The sequence below is a fragment of the Carcharhinus amblyrhynchos genome, chromosome 34, assembly GCF_965287045.1.
Source record: "Carcharhinus amblyrhynchos chromosome 34, sCarAmb.v2.hapA, whole genome shotgun sequence".
Taxonomy (NCBI): Eukaryota; Metazoa; Chordata; class Chondrichthyes; order Carcharhiniformes; family Carcharhinidae; genus Carcharhinus; species Carcharhinus amblyrhynchos.
In genome coordinates, this window is record NC_137357.1 from 6307581 (window position 1) to 6322635 (window position 15055).

Below are 15055 nucleotides of genomic sequence, written 5' to 3' on the forward strand. Positions count from 1 at the left end.
ACTTCTTAAAAGACAAAATTGTACCCGCCTCTACTGCTCCCTCTGGCAGCTTGTTCCAGACACTCACCACCCACTGTGAGAGAAAGTTGCCCCTCTGGACACTTTTGTATGTCTCCCCTCTCACCTGAAAGTTATGCCTTCAAGTTTTAGACTCCCCTACTTTTGGGTAAAGATAGTGACTATCTCATGATCAATGCCCCTCATTATTTTATAGATCTCTATAAGATCACCCCTCAGCCTTCTACGCTCCAGAGAAAAAAGTCCCAATCTATCCAACCTCTCCTTATAACTCAAACCATCAAGTCCCGTTCGCCTCCCTGAACCAACTGTTCAGAAAGTTATTTTCTTTTCCTTCTTTGCTGGGGCGTGAGAGCAGCTTTTATTGCCCATTCTTGTGGTGAGTCGCCTCCTTGAGCTGCTGCAGTTCGTGTGGTGTAGGTACACCCACAGTGCTGTTAGGAAGGGAGTTCCAAGATTTCGATTTGGTGACAGTGAACGAATGTGATATATTTCCAAGTCAGGATGGTGAGTGACTTGGAAGGACTTTGCAATTATTGGCATTTCTATGCCTCTGCTGCCTTTCTCCTTCTAGATGATAGAGGTCTCGGGTATGGAAGGCGTTGTTGAAGGAGCCTTGTTGAGTTGCTGCAGTGCATCTTGTAGACACTGCTGCCACTCTATGCTGGTGGCGGAAGGGGTGAATGTTTAAGTTAGTGAACAGGATGCTGTAATCAAGCGGGGCCATTTTATCCTTAATGGTGTTGAGCTTCTTGAGTGTTGCTGGCGCCGCACTCATCCAGACAAGTGGAGAGTCTTCCATCACACTGACTTGATGTGGAAATGCCGGCGTTGGACTGGGGTGGGCACAGTAAGAAGGCTCACAACACCATGTTAAAGTCCAACAGGTTTATTCGGAATCATAAGCTTTTGGACGCTGTTCCTTCCTTTGGTGACTTGTGCCTCGTAGACAGTGGACAGGCTTTGTGTCGCTCAGGGGGTGTGTTACTCTCCATAGGATTCCCAGTTCCTGAGCTGTTGTGGTGGCCACAGTATTTATATGGCTGGTCCAGTTCAGTTTCTGGTAATCCCCCAGGATGTTGATGTTGGGGAATTCCATGATGGCAATGCCATTGATTGTCAAGGGCGGGAAGTTTTGTTCCTGATTTACACTCCCTGTATTACATGAGCACAAAGGCCCACTAGAAAATATTGCTGGAAAGTGGGTTAAAGTGGAATTGCAATGGCTGCTGCCAGTTAATTGGGCCAATGCGTCCTCATCTTCAGAGACTTTTCTCTGATGTGGTCTCATTAGTGCCACTCATTAGAGGATCTGTGGGAGTGCGGACGGTCACGGACTCCACTCTGGAACCCATCCAGCTGCAGCAGCTGCCTGCTATCTACCCAGATCTCAAAAGAAACTGCAAATAAGCACTCCTTAGACCGAGAACACGGTCTGGGGGGAAGAAAGCAGAGAGGGAGGGGAAAGGGGGAAGAGAAGAGACAGGGAATTAATTGAGGGATGAATGAGAGTGGTTGGGGGGGGTTGGTGAAGAGGGAGGGGGATAGAGAGACAGTGGAGGAAAGGGGAGGAGGTGGAGAAAGAGAGAGGTGGAGGAAAAGGAGGGAGCAAGAGAGGTGGAGGAGAGGGAGGGGGAAGAGGGAAAGGGAGGGGTGGGGGAGAAAGAAGGAGGCTGACCTTTGCTCTGTCGACAGCTCTGACTTTTTAAGCGAATGTGGGTTTGATCACAGGAGATAAAGCTGCATTTTCTTCATTTTAATGTCCTGTGGGGACCGGGTTTCTGGACTGACTTTGATTGTTGCTTTTACTCTGACAGCGGTTTTCTTTTTGTGGTTGCGAGATGGTTAGAGTTTGCGGTACTTTAGCAAAATAAACAGGGAGATTTTCAACAGGGAGAGTCACGTCTTTGAAACGTTTTTTCAGCAAGTGCAACAGCTGCAAACAAACCATTAGGACTCATTTTAACTGTAAGCTTTTGGCTGATTTTCGGAAAGATTTTATCATGGTGGCCGTGACTGGGAGTGAGTGAATCCCACAGTCGTGCTGCATCAGTAAAGGTTCACCAAAGCCACTCGACGCTTCTGTTAACTTACCCACCTATCAAGGTACTTCCTTGTCATTTGTGGAGCAGTACAGGGGCACAGTGGTTAGTACTGCTGTCTCACAGCACTGGGAACCTGGGTTCAATTCCCGGCTTGGGTCACTGCCTGTTTGGAATCTGCACATTCTCCCCATGTCTGCGGGGGTTTCCCCCGGGTGCTCCAGTTTCTTCCCACACTCCAAAGATGTGCAGGTGTGGTGGATTGGACATACTAAATTGCCCCTTAATGTCCAAAGATGTATGGGTTAGGTGGATTGGCCGTGGTAAGTTTCCTCTTTGTGTCCCAAGATGTGCAGGTTAGATGGATCAGCCATGCTAAATTGACCTTTATTGTCCAAAGATGTATGGGTTAGGTGAATTAGCCATGGTAAGTTTCCCTTGAGCATCCCAAGATGTGTAGGTTAGGTGGATTAGCTAAGGTATATATGTGGGGTGACTTGGATTACGTGGGCCTGGGTAAGATGCTCTTTCAGAGGTCATCGCAGACGTGTTGGGTTGAATGACCTCTTTCTGCGCTGTATGGACTCTACGATTCAATGGTGTTACTGTCCCTCTTCCCACAAAAACTCTGTGCATATAAATCCCATTCTTGACAAATGCCATGAATAAATGATCCTGTCCACCAAAATACACAGGAAAATCTTTCAAGATTAATTTAAGACTGACAGTTCTGATGAAAGGATTTTGAAACATTATCTCTTGTGTCTCTCTGCGCAAAGGCTGGGTCATTTCAGCATCCTTACTCTGCTGTCCACACCCACGATCCCCACACACTCCCTCTTCTGCAGACAGTTATGTTTTCCCAGACGAATGTCCATTGCCAATTCCATGACTGCAGACGCACTCCCAGATTGGGCTGAGGTACCATCTCAGGTTTGGTTTAACTTCATGAGATCTTCTCATGTTTTCATCCAGCTCCCCCACTTAAACGCTATTTGCCCCATCTCCTCCCATATTCTCAAACAACCTCACCCATACCTTCATTACCTCTGGTCTTGTCTATTCCAACACACTGCTGGCTGTCCTCCCACATTCTGCCCTCCCACATTCTGCCCTCCTACATACCCGCACCATCCAGAACTCTGCCTCTTGTTTTCTAACTTAAATCCCTGTGCTTGCTCACATACATTTTCTCTCAATCAGGCAACGTCTCAATTTCAAAATTCCTGGTTTTCAAATCCCTGCAAGGCCTCCAAAACCACAACCCCTCAGAAACCAGGAAATTTGGCATGTCCGCCTCGATTCTCACCAACGTTTACAGATGCCCCATAGAAAGCATTCTTTCTGGTTGTATCACAGTTTGGTATGGGCTCCTGCTCTGCCCAAGATCGAAAGAAACTACAGAAAGTTGTGAATGAAGCCCAGTCCATCACGCAAACCAGCCTCCCATCCATTGACTTCCCGCTGCCTTGGGAAAGCAGCCAGCATAATCAAGGATTTCACACACCCCAGACATTCTCTGTTCCACCTTCATCTCTCGGGAAGAAGAACCAAAAATCTGGGTACCAACCGACTCAAGAACAGCTTCTTCCCTGCTGCCAGCAGACTTTTGAATGGACCTACCTCAGATTAAGTTGATTTTTCTCTGCACCCCAGCTATGACTGTAACACTACATTCCGCACTCTCTCCTTCTCTATATACGGTATGCTTTGTCTGTATAGCGCACAAAACGCAACGCCTTTCACTGTATCCCAATACATGTGACAATAATAAATCAAACAACACTTTTCACTGTATCCCAATACATGTGACAATAATAAATCAAACAATACTTTTCACTGTATCCCAATACATGTGACAATAAATCAAACAGTACTTTTCACTGTATCCCAATACATGTGACAATAATAAATCAAACAATACTTTTCACTGTATCCCAATACATGTGACAATAAATCAAACAATACTTTTCACTGTATCCCAATACACGTGACAATAATAAATCAAATTAAATCAAATCAAAACGAAAGGGACAACCCTTTACAACCGAGATGAGGAGGAGTATCTTCAGCCAGAGAGTTTGGTGCATTGCCACAGGTGCTTGTGGAGTGTATTTAAGACAGAGATAGACAGGTTCTTGATGAAAATGAGGGAGAATGGGGTTGGGAAACATCAGCCATTGTCGAATAGCGGAGCAGACTCGATAGGCCGAATGGCCTAATTCTGCTGTTATATCTCCTGGTCTTATGGAAGAAGCTTCTCGCACAGCAGGTTGAGGACTGTCTGATACTGAAACATCTCTCAACAGAGAGTGTGGTTAGGGCCTGCACTAACACACTGACAGTGTGTCGGGCTGCTTGGGGTGTCTGCTGCTCGGACTAACTTTGAGGGTCAGGAAGAGGATGGGTGAGCTTGAGCAGATCCCACTGCAACCTGTCAATTATTTCTACCAAATGCTGGTCCTTCCTGGTGGCACAGTACTGCTGCCTCACAGCGTCAGGGACCCGGGTTCAATTCTGGCCTTGGGTCACTGTCTGTCTGGAGTTTGCATATTCTCCCCGTATCTGCACGGGTTTCCTCCGGGTGCTCCGGTTTCTTCCCACAGTCCAAAGGTTAGGTGGATTGGCCATGCTACATTGCCCCTTAGTGTCAGGGGATTAGCAGGGTAAATGTGCAGGGTTACCGGGATACAGCTTTGTTGTCGGTGCAGACTCGGTGGGCTGAATGGCCTCTTTCTGCACTGTAGGGATTCTATGATTCTAATGATGGAAGTAGCGTCAAAGAAATGTGAAGGAAGAAAAGCAGAGATCACATGCTTTACAGTCACAATGCTGGATAGAGAGCAGATCACCTCCTTACTCTGCCTCCTAGTAGACAGAGACTTTCTCCCCAATTCCTTCACAGAAGATTGTTTTAGGCGACTTTTTTTTATTCATTCGTGGGACATGGGTGTCGCTGGCTGGGCCAGCATTTATTGCCCATCCCTACCTAGTTGCCATTGGAGGACAGTTGAGAGTCAACCACATTGCTGTGGCTCTGGAGTCACATGTAGGCCAGACCGGGTAAGGACGGCAGATTTCCTTCCTTGAAGGGCATTAGTGAACTAGGTGGGTTTTTCTGACAATTGACAATGGTTTCACGGTCATCAGTAGATTTTTAATTCTAGATTTTTTAAATTGAATTCAATCTCTCCATAGGCGATTGCGGGATTTGAACCTGGGTCCCCATAACACTAGCTGAGTTTCTGGATTAATAATCTCACAATATTACCACTATGCCATTGCCTCCCCGTTATTTCAGCCCCCTGTATTCCTGTGTCTGAATCTCCAAATTGTAGACTATCTCTGAAATGTGTGTGTGTGTGTGTGTGTGTGTGTGTGTGTGTATGTGTGAGTGTGTGTGTGCGCGCAATAATCCCATTCAAAGCCATGTGATTTCAGGAGCTTGATTACGTTAACCATGAAATGAAAATTGACCTTACCACTTTTGTTTGAAAATCATCTGATAGTGGGGGACAGGGTGCAATATCTTCCGTGTCTTCGATGATCTTGAGGACATTCTGCAGCTCATTTGCTGTTGGATAACAGTAGAGTTACTTTGCAGTATTGGAGGAGTTAAGAAGGTTTGGGTAGTCTTCAATGATTTACTGACAATGCATCCCTACCATGTGCTAGTTCTTGTCGAGAGTGTCCAGCACAGACTTCTTTCTGGGAAAGTGGCAGTGATGTCAAAGATGAAGCAATGATTGGATGGTTTGACAGGTTGGAGGGGCTGTATAGCCCATTCTTGCTCCCAGAAGGCCAAAGTATACATGTAATCCCTCACCCTCCAATCAGCCACCCAACCCCTTGTGAGAAGGTGACCAAGCCCCAAGACACTTGGAATATAGTGTTCAATTCTGGTCGCCACACTACCAGAAGGATGTGGAGAGGGTACAGCAAAGATTTACCAGGATGTTGCCTGGTATGGGGGGCATTAGCTATGAGGAGAAGTTGAAGAAAATTGATTTGTTCTCACGGGAATGACAGAGGTTGGGGGGCGACCTGATAGAAGTCCACAAGATCATGAATGGCATGGACAGAGTGGATAGTCAGAAGCTTCTTCCCAGGTTGGAAGAGTCAACTACTAGGGGCACAGGTTTAAGGTGCGAGGGACAAGGTTTAAAGGAGATGTACGAGGCAGGTTTTTTACATAGGGGGTGGTGGGTGCCTGGAACTTGCTGCCAGAGGAGGTAGTGGAAGTGGATATGACAGTGACTTTTAAGGGGCGACTTGACAAATACATGAATAGGATGGGAATAGAGGGATATGGTCCCCGGAAGGGTAGGAGGTTTTAGTCGTGGTCGGTGCAGGCTTGGAGGGCTGAATGGCCTGTTCCTGTACTGTAATTTTCTTTGCTTTTTGTTCTTTGAGTCAGCCTTCCACCCCTGGACCAGATCATGTTGTGGCACGATGGCACAGTGGTTAGCACTGCTGCCTCACAACAACAGAGACCTGGATTCGATTCCCGGCTTGGGTCACTGTCTGTGCGGAGTCTGCACGTTCTCCCCATGTCTGTGTGAGTTTCCTCCAGGTCTCCGGTTTCCTCCCACACGCGAAAGATGTGCAGGTTAGGGGGATTGGCCATGCTACATTACCCCTTAGTGTCAGGGGGATTAGAAGGGTAAATATGTGGGTTAAGGCTCGGGTGGGATTGTTGTCAGTGCGGGCTCGATGGGCCAAATGGCCTCCGTCTCCACTGTAGAGATTCTATGAGCACTATAGTCAGGAGCTCATAACTTTGGTGATGTCACCAAGTGCATTACCCACAAGTGCGGGGATGTAGCTCACTCTTGCTAACACTATCCTCCAACATGTGCATCCCCAAGCAAACCCAACACCTCTGTAGGCCCTTTCACAGACAACGAAGTCCGATTGAAGTACAGTCCCTGTTGTCATGTCAGAAAGGCGACCTCCAGCTTACGCACAGCAAGGTCTCACGTACAACTACGCAAGCATAACTGGCTGATCAAAGGATTGGGTGGCACAGTGGTCAGCACTGCTGCCTCACAGCACGAGGGACCCGGGTTCGATTCCCAGCTTGGGTCACTGTCTGTGTGGAGTTTGCACACTCTCCCCGTGTCTGCGGGGGTTTCCTCCGGGTGCCCCGGTTTCCTCCCACAGTCCAAAGATGTGTAGGTTAGGTGCATTGGTCATACTAAATTGTCCCTTAGTGTCCCGGGATGCATAGATTAGAGGAATTAGGGGGGTAAATATGTGGGGTTCCAGGGATCGGGCTTAGTGGGATTGTTATTGGTGCAGATTCGATGGGCCAAACGGCCTCCTTCTACACTGTAGGGGTTCTACGATTGGCCAGGACACTGGGGATGGTTCGCCTGCTCCTCCTTGAAGTAACGTCATGGGATCTTCTACATTCTCCAGATGGCAGACAGGGCCTTGGTTTGACATCTCAACTGAAAGACAGTGCAGCACTCCCTCAGCACTGTCAGCCAAGATTTTGTGCTGAAGCCTCTGGGGTGGGACTTACACCCACCACCTCCTGATGCAAGAGGGCCAATAACCACTGAGGCACACAGATTTTTCTCGATTCACTGGCCCTCAGCAGGTCGGTATTGCAGTGACTCTACCTGAGGGTCACTGGACAATGAAAGGGAGTCCCACCTACCGTGCGCAGGGATCTGCATCTCCGGCCGGTTCTCCGTCAGGGTAACGCAGCTCATGAACATGTAATCTGCATCCTCGGCTGGCACTGGAACACAAGAGAATCTCACGGAACAGCTGCAACCGTTGCTTTGCTACGCACACAAGTACTTGTTTGGAAAACTCTCTCCTCTTTGCAAACTCTGAAAGTCCCTGCTTATTAAGGAAGGAGGCCTTGCTGACCAAGCTCGGTCCCTCACTGTGTGCTGCCGAAGCAAACTCAAATCACCGCCTCTCCCCCCCCGTCACCACTGTGCCGCCTTTCCCGACACAGCCAAGGCAGGATTGGGGTTTCAAATCGTTTGCTCATGGAGCGAGCTGTGAATTCGTTCCACAAGCGAACAAAAATATGTTTTGGGTTAAATCTGGCTTTCAGCTTCGAGCAGGAGTCAGAAATGGGACCTGGATGGGGGCCAGGTGAGAGCTGGGTTAGTGTGATAAGCAGAAGCTCATTCTACCCCGAGGCAAAAAAGAAAATCAAGCAAAATCTGTGCGATTGGAAGACAGCTCATGGTCCAGTGCCGCTGAAAACCTTTGATCTCCATCTTTCAAAGAGAGGGAGAGGGGAGAACACAAAGACCGAGATTCTTCAGCCTCCCAGCTGTGTGTTTCCCCACTGGGCGGGAGGTGGCGTGTTGTTTTGCCGGCAGCAGGGTTCTCCAGTCCCGCTGCTGTCCATGGGAATTCCCATTGAGGTCACTGGAAATCCGCAGGTGGGGGAACGGAGAACCCCTCCAGCGTGGAATTCCGATCAAAAACCTTCACCCTGAGGGATTCCGCGGCAACGTGAGTTCACAGAATCGTAGAACCCCGACAGTGCCGAAAGAGGCCCTTCGGCCCATCGAGTCTGCACCGACCACAATCCCACCCAGGCCCTATCCCCATATCCCGGCTTATTTTACCCACTAATCCCTCTAACCTACGCATCCCAGGACACTAAGGGGCAACCTTTAACGTGGCCAATCAACCTAACCCACACATCTTTGGAGTGTGGGAGGAAACCGGAGCAGCCGGAGGAAACCCAGGCAGACACGAGGAGAATGTGCAAACTCCACACAGACAGTGACCCGAGCCGGGAATCGAACCCAAGTCCCTGGAGCTGTGAAGCCGCAGTGCTAACCACTGTGCTACCGTGCCGCCCAAAATGAAGCTTATTTATTCGTCATAAGTAGGCTTACATTAACACTGCAATGAAGTTAATGTGAGAATCCCCTTGTCACCACACTCCGGCACCTGTTTGGGTTGCACTGAGAGAGAATTTAGCCCCTAACCAGCACCGAAAGACTGTGTTACACGACGACAGGCAAACGCTACGTACTGAATCTGGATTCCTCGGCGCAGGGATTCCCGTTCAGCTCCTGAAGCAACTCTGCCACTGACTCCTTCTTCGACTCTGCCACGCAGCTTAAACTCTCCGTGTCCAACACCCTGAGGAACGATTGCAACTCCGAGAATAACTGATCCAGATCTGTGGAGAAAGCAGGGGGGGATGTTAAATCCTGCAGCGTGGCCTCACCTCCGCTCCTCCCCCCCCCCACCACCAGTCATTGCTAAACTCACAATGGGAGCCCACTCATCCAATCCGCATCAATAACCCAGGAGACATAACATTCGAAGAATGGGGGGGTTACGCAAAGCGCAGTTGCTGACCGTGGTGGTGGTGGGTGGGTGAGGAGGGGTGTGCACAACTCGGATGGGCTGAATGGCCTTTTTACAGGCTCACGGAATCCCAACGGTGCAGAAGGAGGCCATTTCGCCCATCAAGCCTGCACTGACAGCAATCTCACCCAGGCCCTATCTCTGTAACCCCACGTATTTACCCAGCTAATTCCCCTGACACTAAGGGGCAATTTAGCCTGGCGAATCAACCTAACCCGCGCATCTTTGGGCACTAAAGGACAGTTTAACATGGCTCATCCACCTAACCTGCACATCTTTGGACACGAAGGGACAATTTAGCATGGCCAATCCACCTAACCTACACATCTTTGGACACTAAGGGACAATTTAGCATGGCCAATCCACCTAACCTGCACATCTTTGGACACTAAGGGACAATTTAGCATGGCCAATCCACCTAACCTACACATCTTTGGACACTAAGGGACAATTTAGCATGGCCAATCCACCTAACCTGCACATCTTTGGACACTAAGGGACAATTTAGCATGGCCAATCCACCTAACGTGCACATCTTTGGACACTAAGGGACAACTTAGCATGGTCAATCGACCTAACCCGCACATTTTTGGACACTAAGGGACAATTTAGCATGACCAATCTTCCTAACCCGACATCTTTGGACACTCAGGGATAATTTAGCATGGCCAAACCGCTTAACCTGCACATCTTTGGACACGAAGGGGCAATTTCCCACGACCAATCAACTTAACCATCTTTGGACTGTGGAAAGAAACTAGAGCACCCAGAGGAAGCCCATACAGATACAAAGGAGAAACTGCAAACTCCACACTCAAACACACACTGCAAACTCAACCAAGTTGGGAATCGAACCAGGGTCCCCGGCACTGTGAGGCAGCAACGCTAACCACTGTGCCACCGTGCCACCCTTTTCTCATTTCCTCCCGTTCCTTCCTGAGGGCAGTGAGTATTTGCAGGCCCACAGGGTCTGGTCCCCTAACCCAGGCGCCCATCTTCGTCTGTGAGGAATGACAACTGAGTGGGAACACCACTGACAACCTTGCTCTTCCTCCAACCCTCCTCTGATTCTGGCCTCTGGGGTATCCCCTGATTTTAGCCCTCCACCACCGGCCGTGCCCCTGAGCTCTGGAGTTCCCTCTCTGACCTCTCCGTCTTTCAAGACACTCACCTGAGACGTTTGAGTCTGAGAGAGGCGTGTTTTATATATATATAAATAAATACAAGTTGGTTGTTGAGGGCTGTTCTGGAGAGCTGGGAGCAGGTGATACAATGGAGAGCTTGTGGCACTCAGGAGATGGTGGGTGGGTGGAGGGGTGCTCAGGAGACAAGAAAAGCAAAGAAAAAAGATAGGTTTTGTTGTTCTGTCGGTCGATTTTCATTAGCTGTGAAGCACCATCAAGAGCATTGTCTCTGATCTAGATTAAACCCCCTCGCATTGTGGCTCCCCACAGTACCAATCTTGTCTCATTCATACAGTCGACTGAACAAGTGACTGTGTGAGGAGAATGAATGGTCTTTTTAGTCTGTGCCTCCATGAAAGAAAGTTCACAGCTTGGACAGCGGCTGAATGAAGCAGTTTATAAACACCAGAGTATCTCAGCGTCCGTCACAAAGAATCTCATTGTCAACTCACAATCATTTCTGCATCTCCCTGTGCGGTGGGGAGGGTGTGCGAGGAAAAGGAATCTGTGGGCTGTGGAGGTAGCCGTGCCACAAGAGTAACCTGACATGGTGATCCGAGGCTTCCTACAGCTCTTAACCTTTCAGGCCACTCTGCTGGCTGGTGACCCTGACACATTGTCGAGCTGGTTTCAACCAGAAGCATCGCATGGCTGTCCTTTGCCTTAAGTATTTTCAGAAAAGCAGAAACAAAGGAGCTAAAGTGAATGACTCCCGTGATATTGTCCGTTCCGCGAGGCTGGCTGACACATTTCAACCACTGCCATAGAATCTGGCAGCACAGGAGGAGGCTGTTTGGCCCATCGTGCCTGTGCTGGCTCTGTGACAGAGACACCCCACAACTCGCTTCAACTCATCCATCACTGTACTGGAACCGGACAGGCACCGATGCGGCAATATGGCAAATTGCCCTGGCACGTTCCAGAATCATTGAATCCCTACAGTGCAGAAGGAGGCCATTTGTCCCATTGAGTCTGCACTGACAACAACCCCACCCAGGCCGCATCCCCCTAGCTCCACACATTCAGCATGGTGGCACAGTGGTTGGCACTGCTGCCTCACAGCACCAGGGACCTGGGTTCAATTCCCAGCTTGAGTCACTGTCTGTGTGGAGTTTGCGTGTTCTTCCTGTGTCTGTGTGGTTTTCCTCCAGGTGCTCCAGTTTCCACTCACACTCCAAAGATGTGTGGGTTAGCTGGAATTGGCCATGCTAAATTACCCCTTAGTGCCCCAAGATGTGCGGATTAGGTGGATTTGACATGCAAAACTTCCCATTAGTATCCAAAGATATGCAGGTTAGGTGGATTGGCCATGCTAAATTGTCCCTTAGTGTCCAAAGATGTGCAGGTTAGGTGGATTGGCCATGCTAAATTGCCCCTTAGTGTCCAAAGATGTGCAGGTTAGGTGGATTGGCCATGCTAAATTGCCCCTTAGTGTCCAAAGATATGCAGGTTAGGTGGATTGGCCATGCTAAATTGCCCCTTAGTGTCCAAAGATGTGCAGGTTAGGTGGATTGGCCATGCTAAATTGTCCCTTAGTGTCCAAAGACGTGCGGGTTAGGTGGATTGACCATGCTAAATTGCTCCTTAGTGTCCAAAGACGTGCGGGTTAGGTGGATTGGCCATGCTAAATTGTCCCTTAGTGTCAGGGGGATTAGCAGGGTAAATATATGGGGTTGTGGGGATAGGGCCTGGGTGGGGTTGTGGTCGATTGGCCGAATGGCCTCCTTTTGCACTGTGGGATTCTAGTCTATCATTGCACCGTTTCTTCTGGCTACCTGAAGCTTGGCAAGAGGGCTGATAAGAAAAAAGGGGCAAAGATAGAGGCACAGGAGAAGCAGAGAACAAAAGTGAAAATGAGCGAGGGAGGAAAAAGTGAGGTGTGATCGGTCATTGACAACAGCTCAGGGAAAAAATAATCCTACCGTATTGTGAAAGAGGAATTTCACCCCTGGTTTTAACAACAGCTCGCCCAGTCAGAGCGAGAGAATAACAAATCAGACAAACTGTCTCATTGAACATCAAGGAGCAGCAGTACAAATTATTCTCAAAGCAGCAACTAATTCTGAATGATGGGTCTGTGCATACAGCACTTCCATTGTAGCTGACGCAAGACACTGCAACGTGACACACTCCACTCATCCCACACTACAATAGTGACAGCAGGTCAACAACAATAATTTGCATTTGTATAGCACTTTTAAGGTTGCTCAGATGTCCTGAGGCGCTTTGTGGGAGCATTATCAACCGGAATTTGACACTGTGTCACTCAAGGAAATAGAATCATAGAATCCCTCCAGTGCGGAAAGAGGCCATTGGGCCCATCAAGTCTGCACAGACAGCAGTCTGTGTGGGTTTACTCCTGGTGCTCCGGTTTCCTCCCACAATCCAGAGATGTACGGGTTAGGTTGATTGGCCATGCTCAATTGCCCCTTGGTGTCAGGGGGATTAGCAGGATAAATATGAGGGGAATAGGGCCTGGGTGGGATTGTGGTTGGCGCAGACTCGATGGGCCAGATACCTCCTTCTGCATTACAGGGATTCTAAGGTTCTAATCCCACCCAGGCCCAATCCCTGTAACCCCACGTATTTACCCTGCTAGTCCCCTTGACACTGAGGGGCAACTTAGCACGGCCAATCCATCTAACCCGCACATCTTTGGAGTGTGGGAAGAAACTGGAGCACCCAGAGGAAACCCGCGCAGACATGGGGAGAATGTACAGGCTCTACTCAGACAGTGACCCAAGGCCGGAATTGAACCCGGATTCCTGGCGCTGTGAGACAGCAGTGCTAGCCACTGTGCCACCGCTACAAATCAAAGTGAAAGATTTTAAGGAATGAAGGAGAGAGGCAGAGATGTTTAGAGATGGCATTCCAGAGCTTAGGGCCTTGTTCATGAATGGTGTTTAAAATCCAGGCTCTTCAAGAAGGCAAGAATCAGATCTCACAGGGTTGCAGAGCTTGAGGCAATTACAGAGGCTGGGTAGGGGAGTGAGACACTGTGTGTGTGTGTGTGTGTGTGTGTGTGTGTGTGCAACGGTGAGAGAGACAGTATGTGAGAGAAAGTGTGTTAGAGAGAGAGTGTGTGAGAGAATGTGTGTGTGGAGAGAGAGAGTGTGTGTGTGTGTGTGAGAGAGAGAGAAGGAGTGAGTGTGCGTGTGTGTGAGAGAGAGAGAGAGGGAGTGAGTGAATATGTGTGTGTGAGAGGGAGTGAGTGTGTGTGTGTGTGTGTGAGAGAGAGAGAGAGGGAGTGAGTGAATGTGTGTGTGTGAGAGAGAGAGAGAGGGAGTGAGTGTGTGTGTGTGAGAGAGACTGAGAGGGAGTGAGTGAGTGTGTGTGTGTGAGAGAGAGAGTGAGAGGGAGTGAGTGTGTGTGAGAGAGAGAGAGAGGGAGTGAGTGAATGTGTGTGCGTGTGAGAGAGAGAGAGGGAGGGAGTGTGTGTGTGTGTGTGTGTGTGTGTGAGAGAGAGGGAGAGAGTGAGTGTGTATGTGTTTGTGTGTGAGAGAGAGAGAGTGTGTGTGTGTGTGTGAGTGTGTGAAGGTTGTAACATTTTAAGTCAAGACATTGCCGGATTGAGAACCAGTGCAGGTCAGTGAGCACAGGAGTAATAGGTGAGTGGGAATTGATGCAAGTACTTCAAAATAACTCAATGACAGTAATGTACTTTGGGACGCACCCGCGATTGTGTAAAGACATGATAGAAATGTCCTTTCACATAGCAACGTTCAAACATTGCAGCTTCTCAGGGATGCAGAGAGGGCTTCAGAGAAAGAGGTACACTTGGAAAGCAGAAAGGGTTACTGGACGAGTGACTTACTTTGTAATGAGCCTTTGTTGAATTTATAGTGTGTTTTGTTCTCTGAAACTCTGTTAATCCATTTTAATGACCAACAGAAGGAATACTTGACATTCTTCCTTTGAAATATTCAAGAAGCCCACTCAGCTAATAGGGTACTTGCTGTTTTCTTGCCTCCCAACCTACCTTGTCTACATTATCTGCACATGAAACAAAAAAGATCCAAGTTCAGTGCATTCCTCCATTCTTAACTGGCTTGTAAACAAAAGAAAGTTCCAGCCAAAGCGCCACTCATTTCCTAACTTGTTTTGCAAACTCCGCCAGTGCTGTGTTTCACAACTTCCAAGCGGGGAGAGAAGTAAGCACATTAACCGTCTCCACCAGACCATCCATAATCATTTGCACATTTCAGGATTCCTGTCACAAGGCATCTGTGAACCTTATTACTCCCCGGTTCTGTTTCCCAGAGGCACCAACTCTCACTGAGGTAACATTTCCTTGCCAGATGTTAGCGGGCCCCCGGTACCTTCCCAGCTGTATCTCGGCCAGGGAATGTACTTCAGCCACTGTGATCCTGTCCTTTCTGATGGCAGTGGCTGGACTCTGCTTAGCGAGGCCCAAGGATTCAGCCTGAACTTTGCCCTCCATCGTTCAGCATT

The 15055-nt window shown here is 48.8% G+C and overlaps 1 protein-coding gene across 2 annotated transcripts in view; it reads right to left on the reverse strand.

Annotated features, from left to right (window-relative positions):
* Positions 1-15055, reverse strand: part of LOC145361444 (actin filament-associated protein 1-like 2) — a 75939-nt gene that overhangs the window by 34531 nt on the left and 26353 nt on the right. For both annotated transcript variants that reach the window (XM_080217257.1, XM_080217256.1), the window contains exons 2-4: positions 9079-9228; positions 7726-7809; positions 5543-5634 (exon numbers count right to left, since the gene is read on the reverse strand). In XM_080217257.1, coding sequence (XP_080073383.1) covers positions 5543-5634; positions 7726-7809; positions 9079-9228 — 326 coding nt within the window. The remainder of the gene's footprint in view (positions 1-5542; positions 5635-7725; positions 7810-9078; positions 9229-15055) is intronic.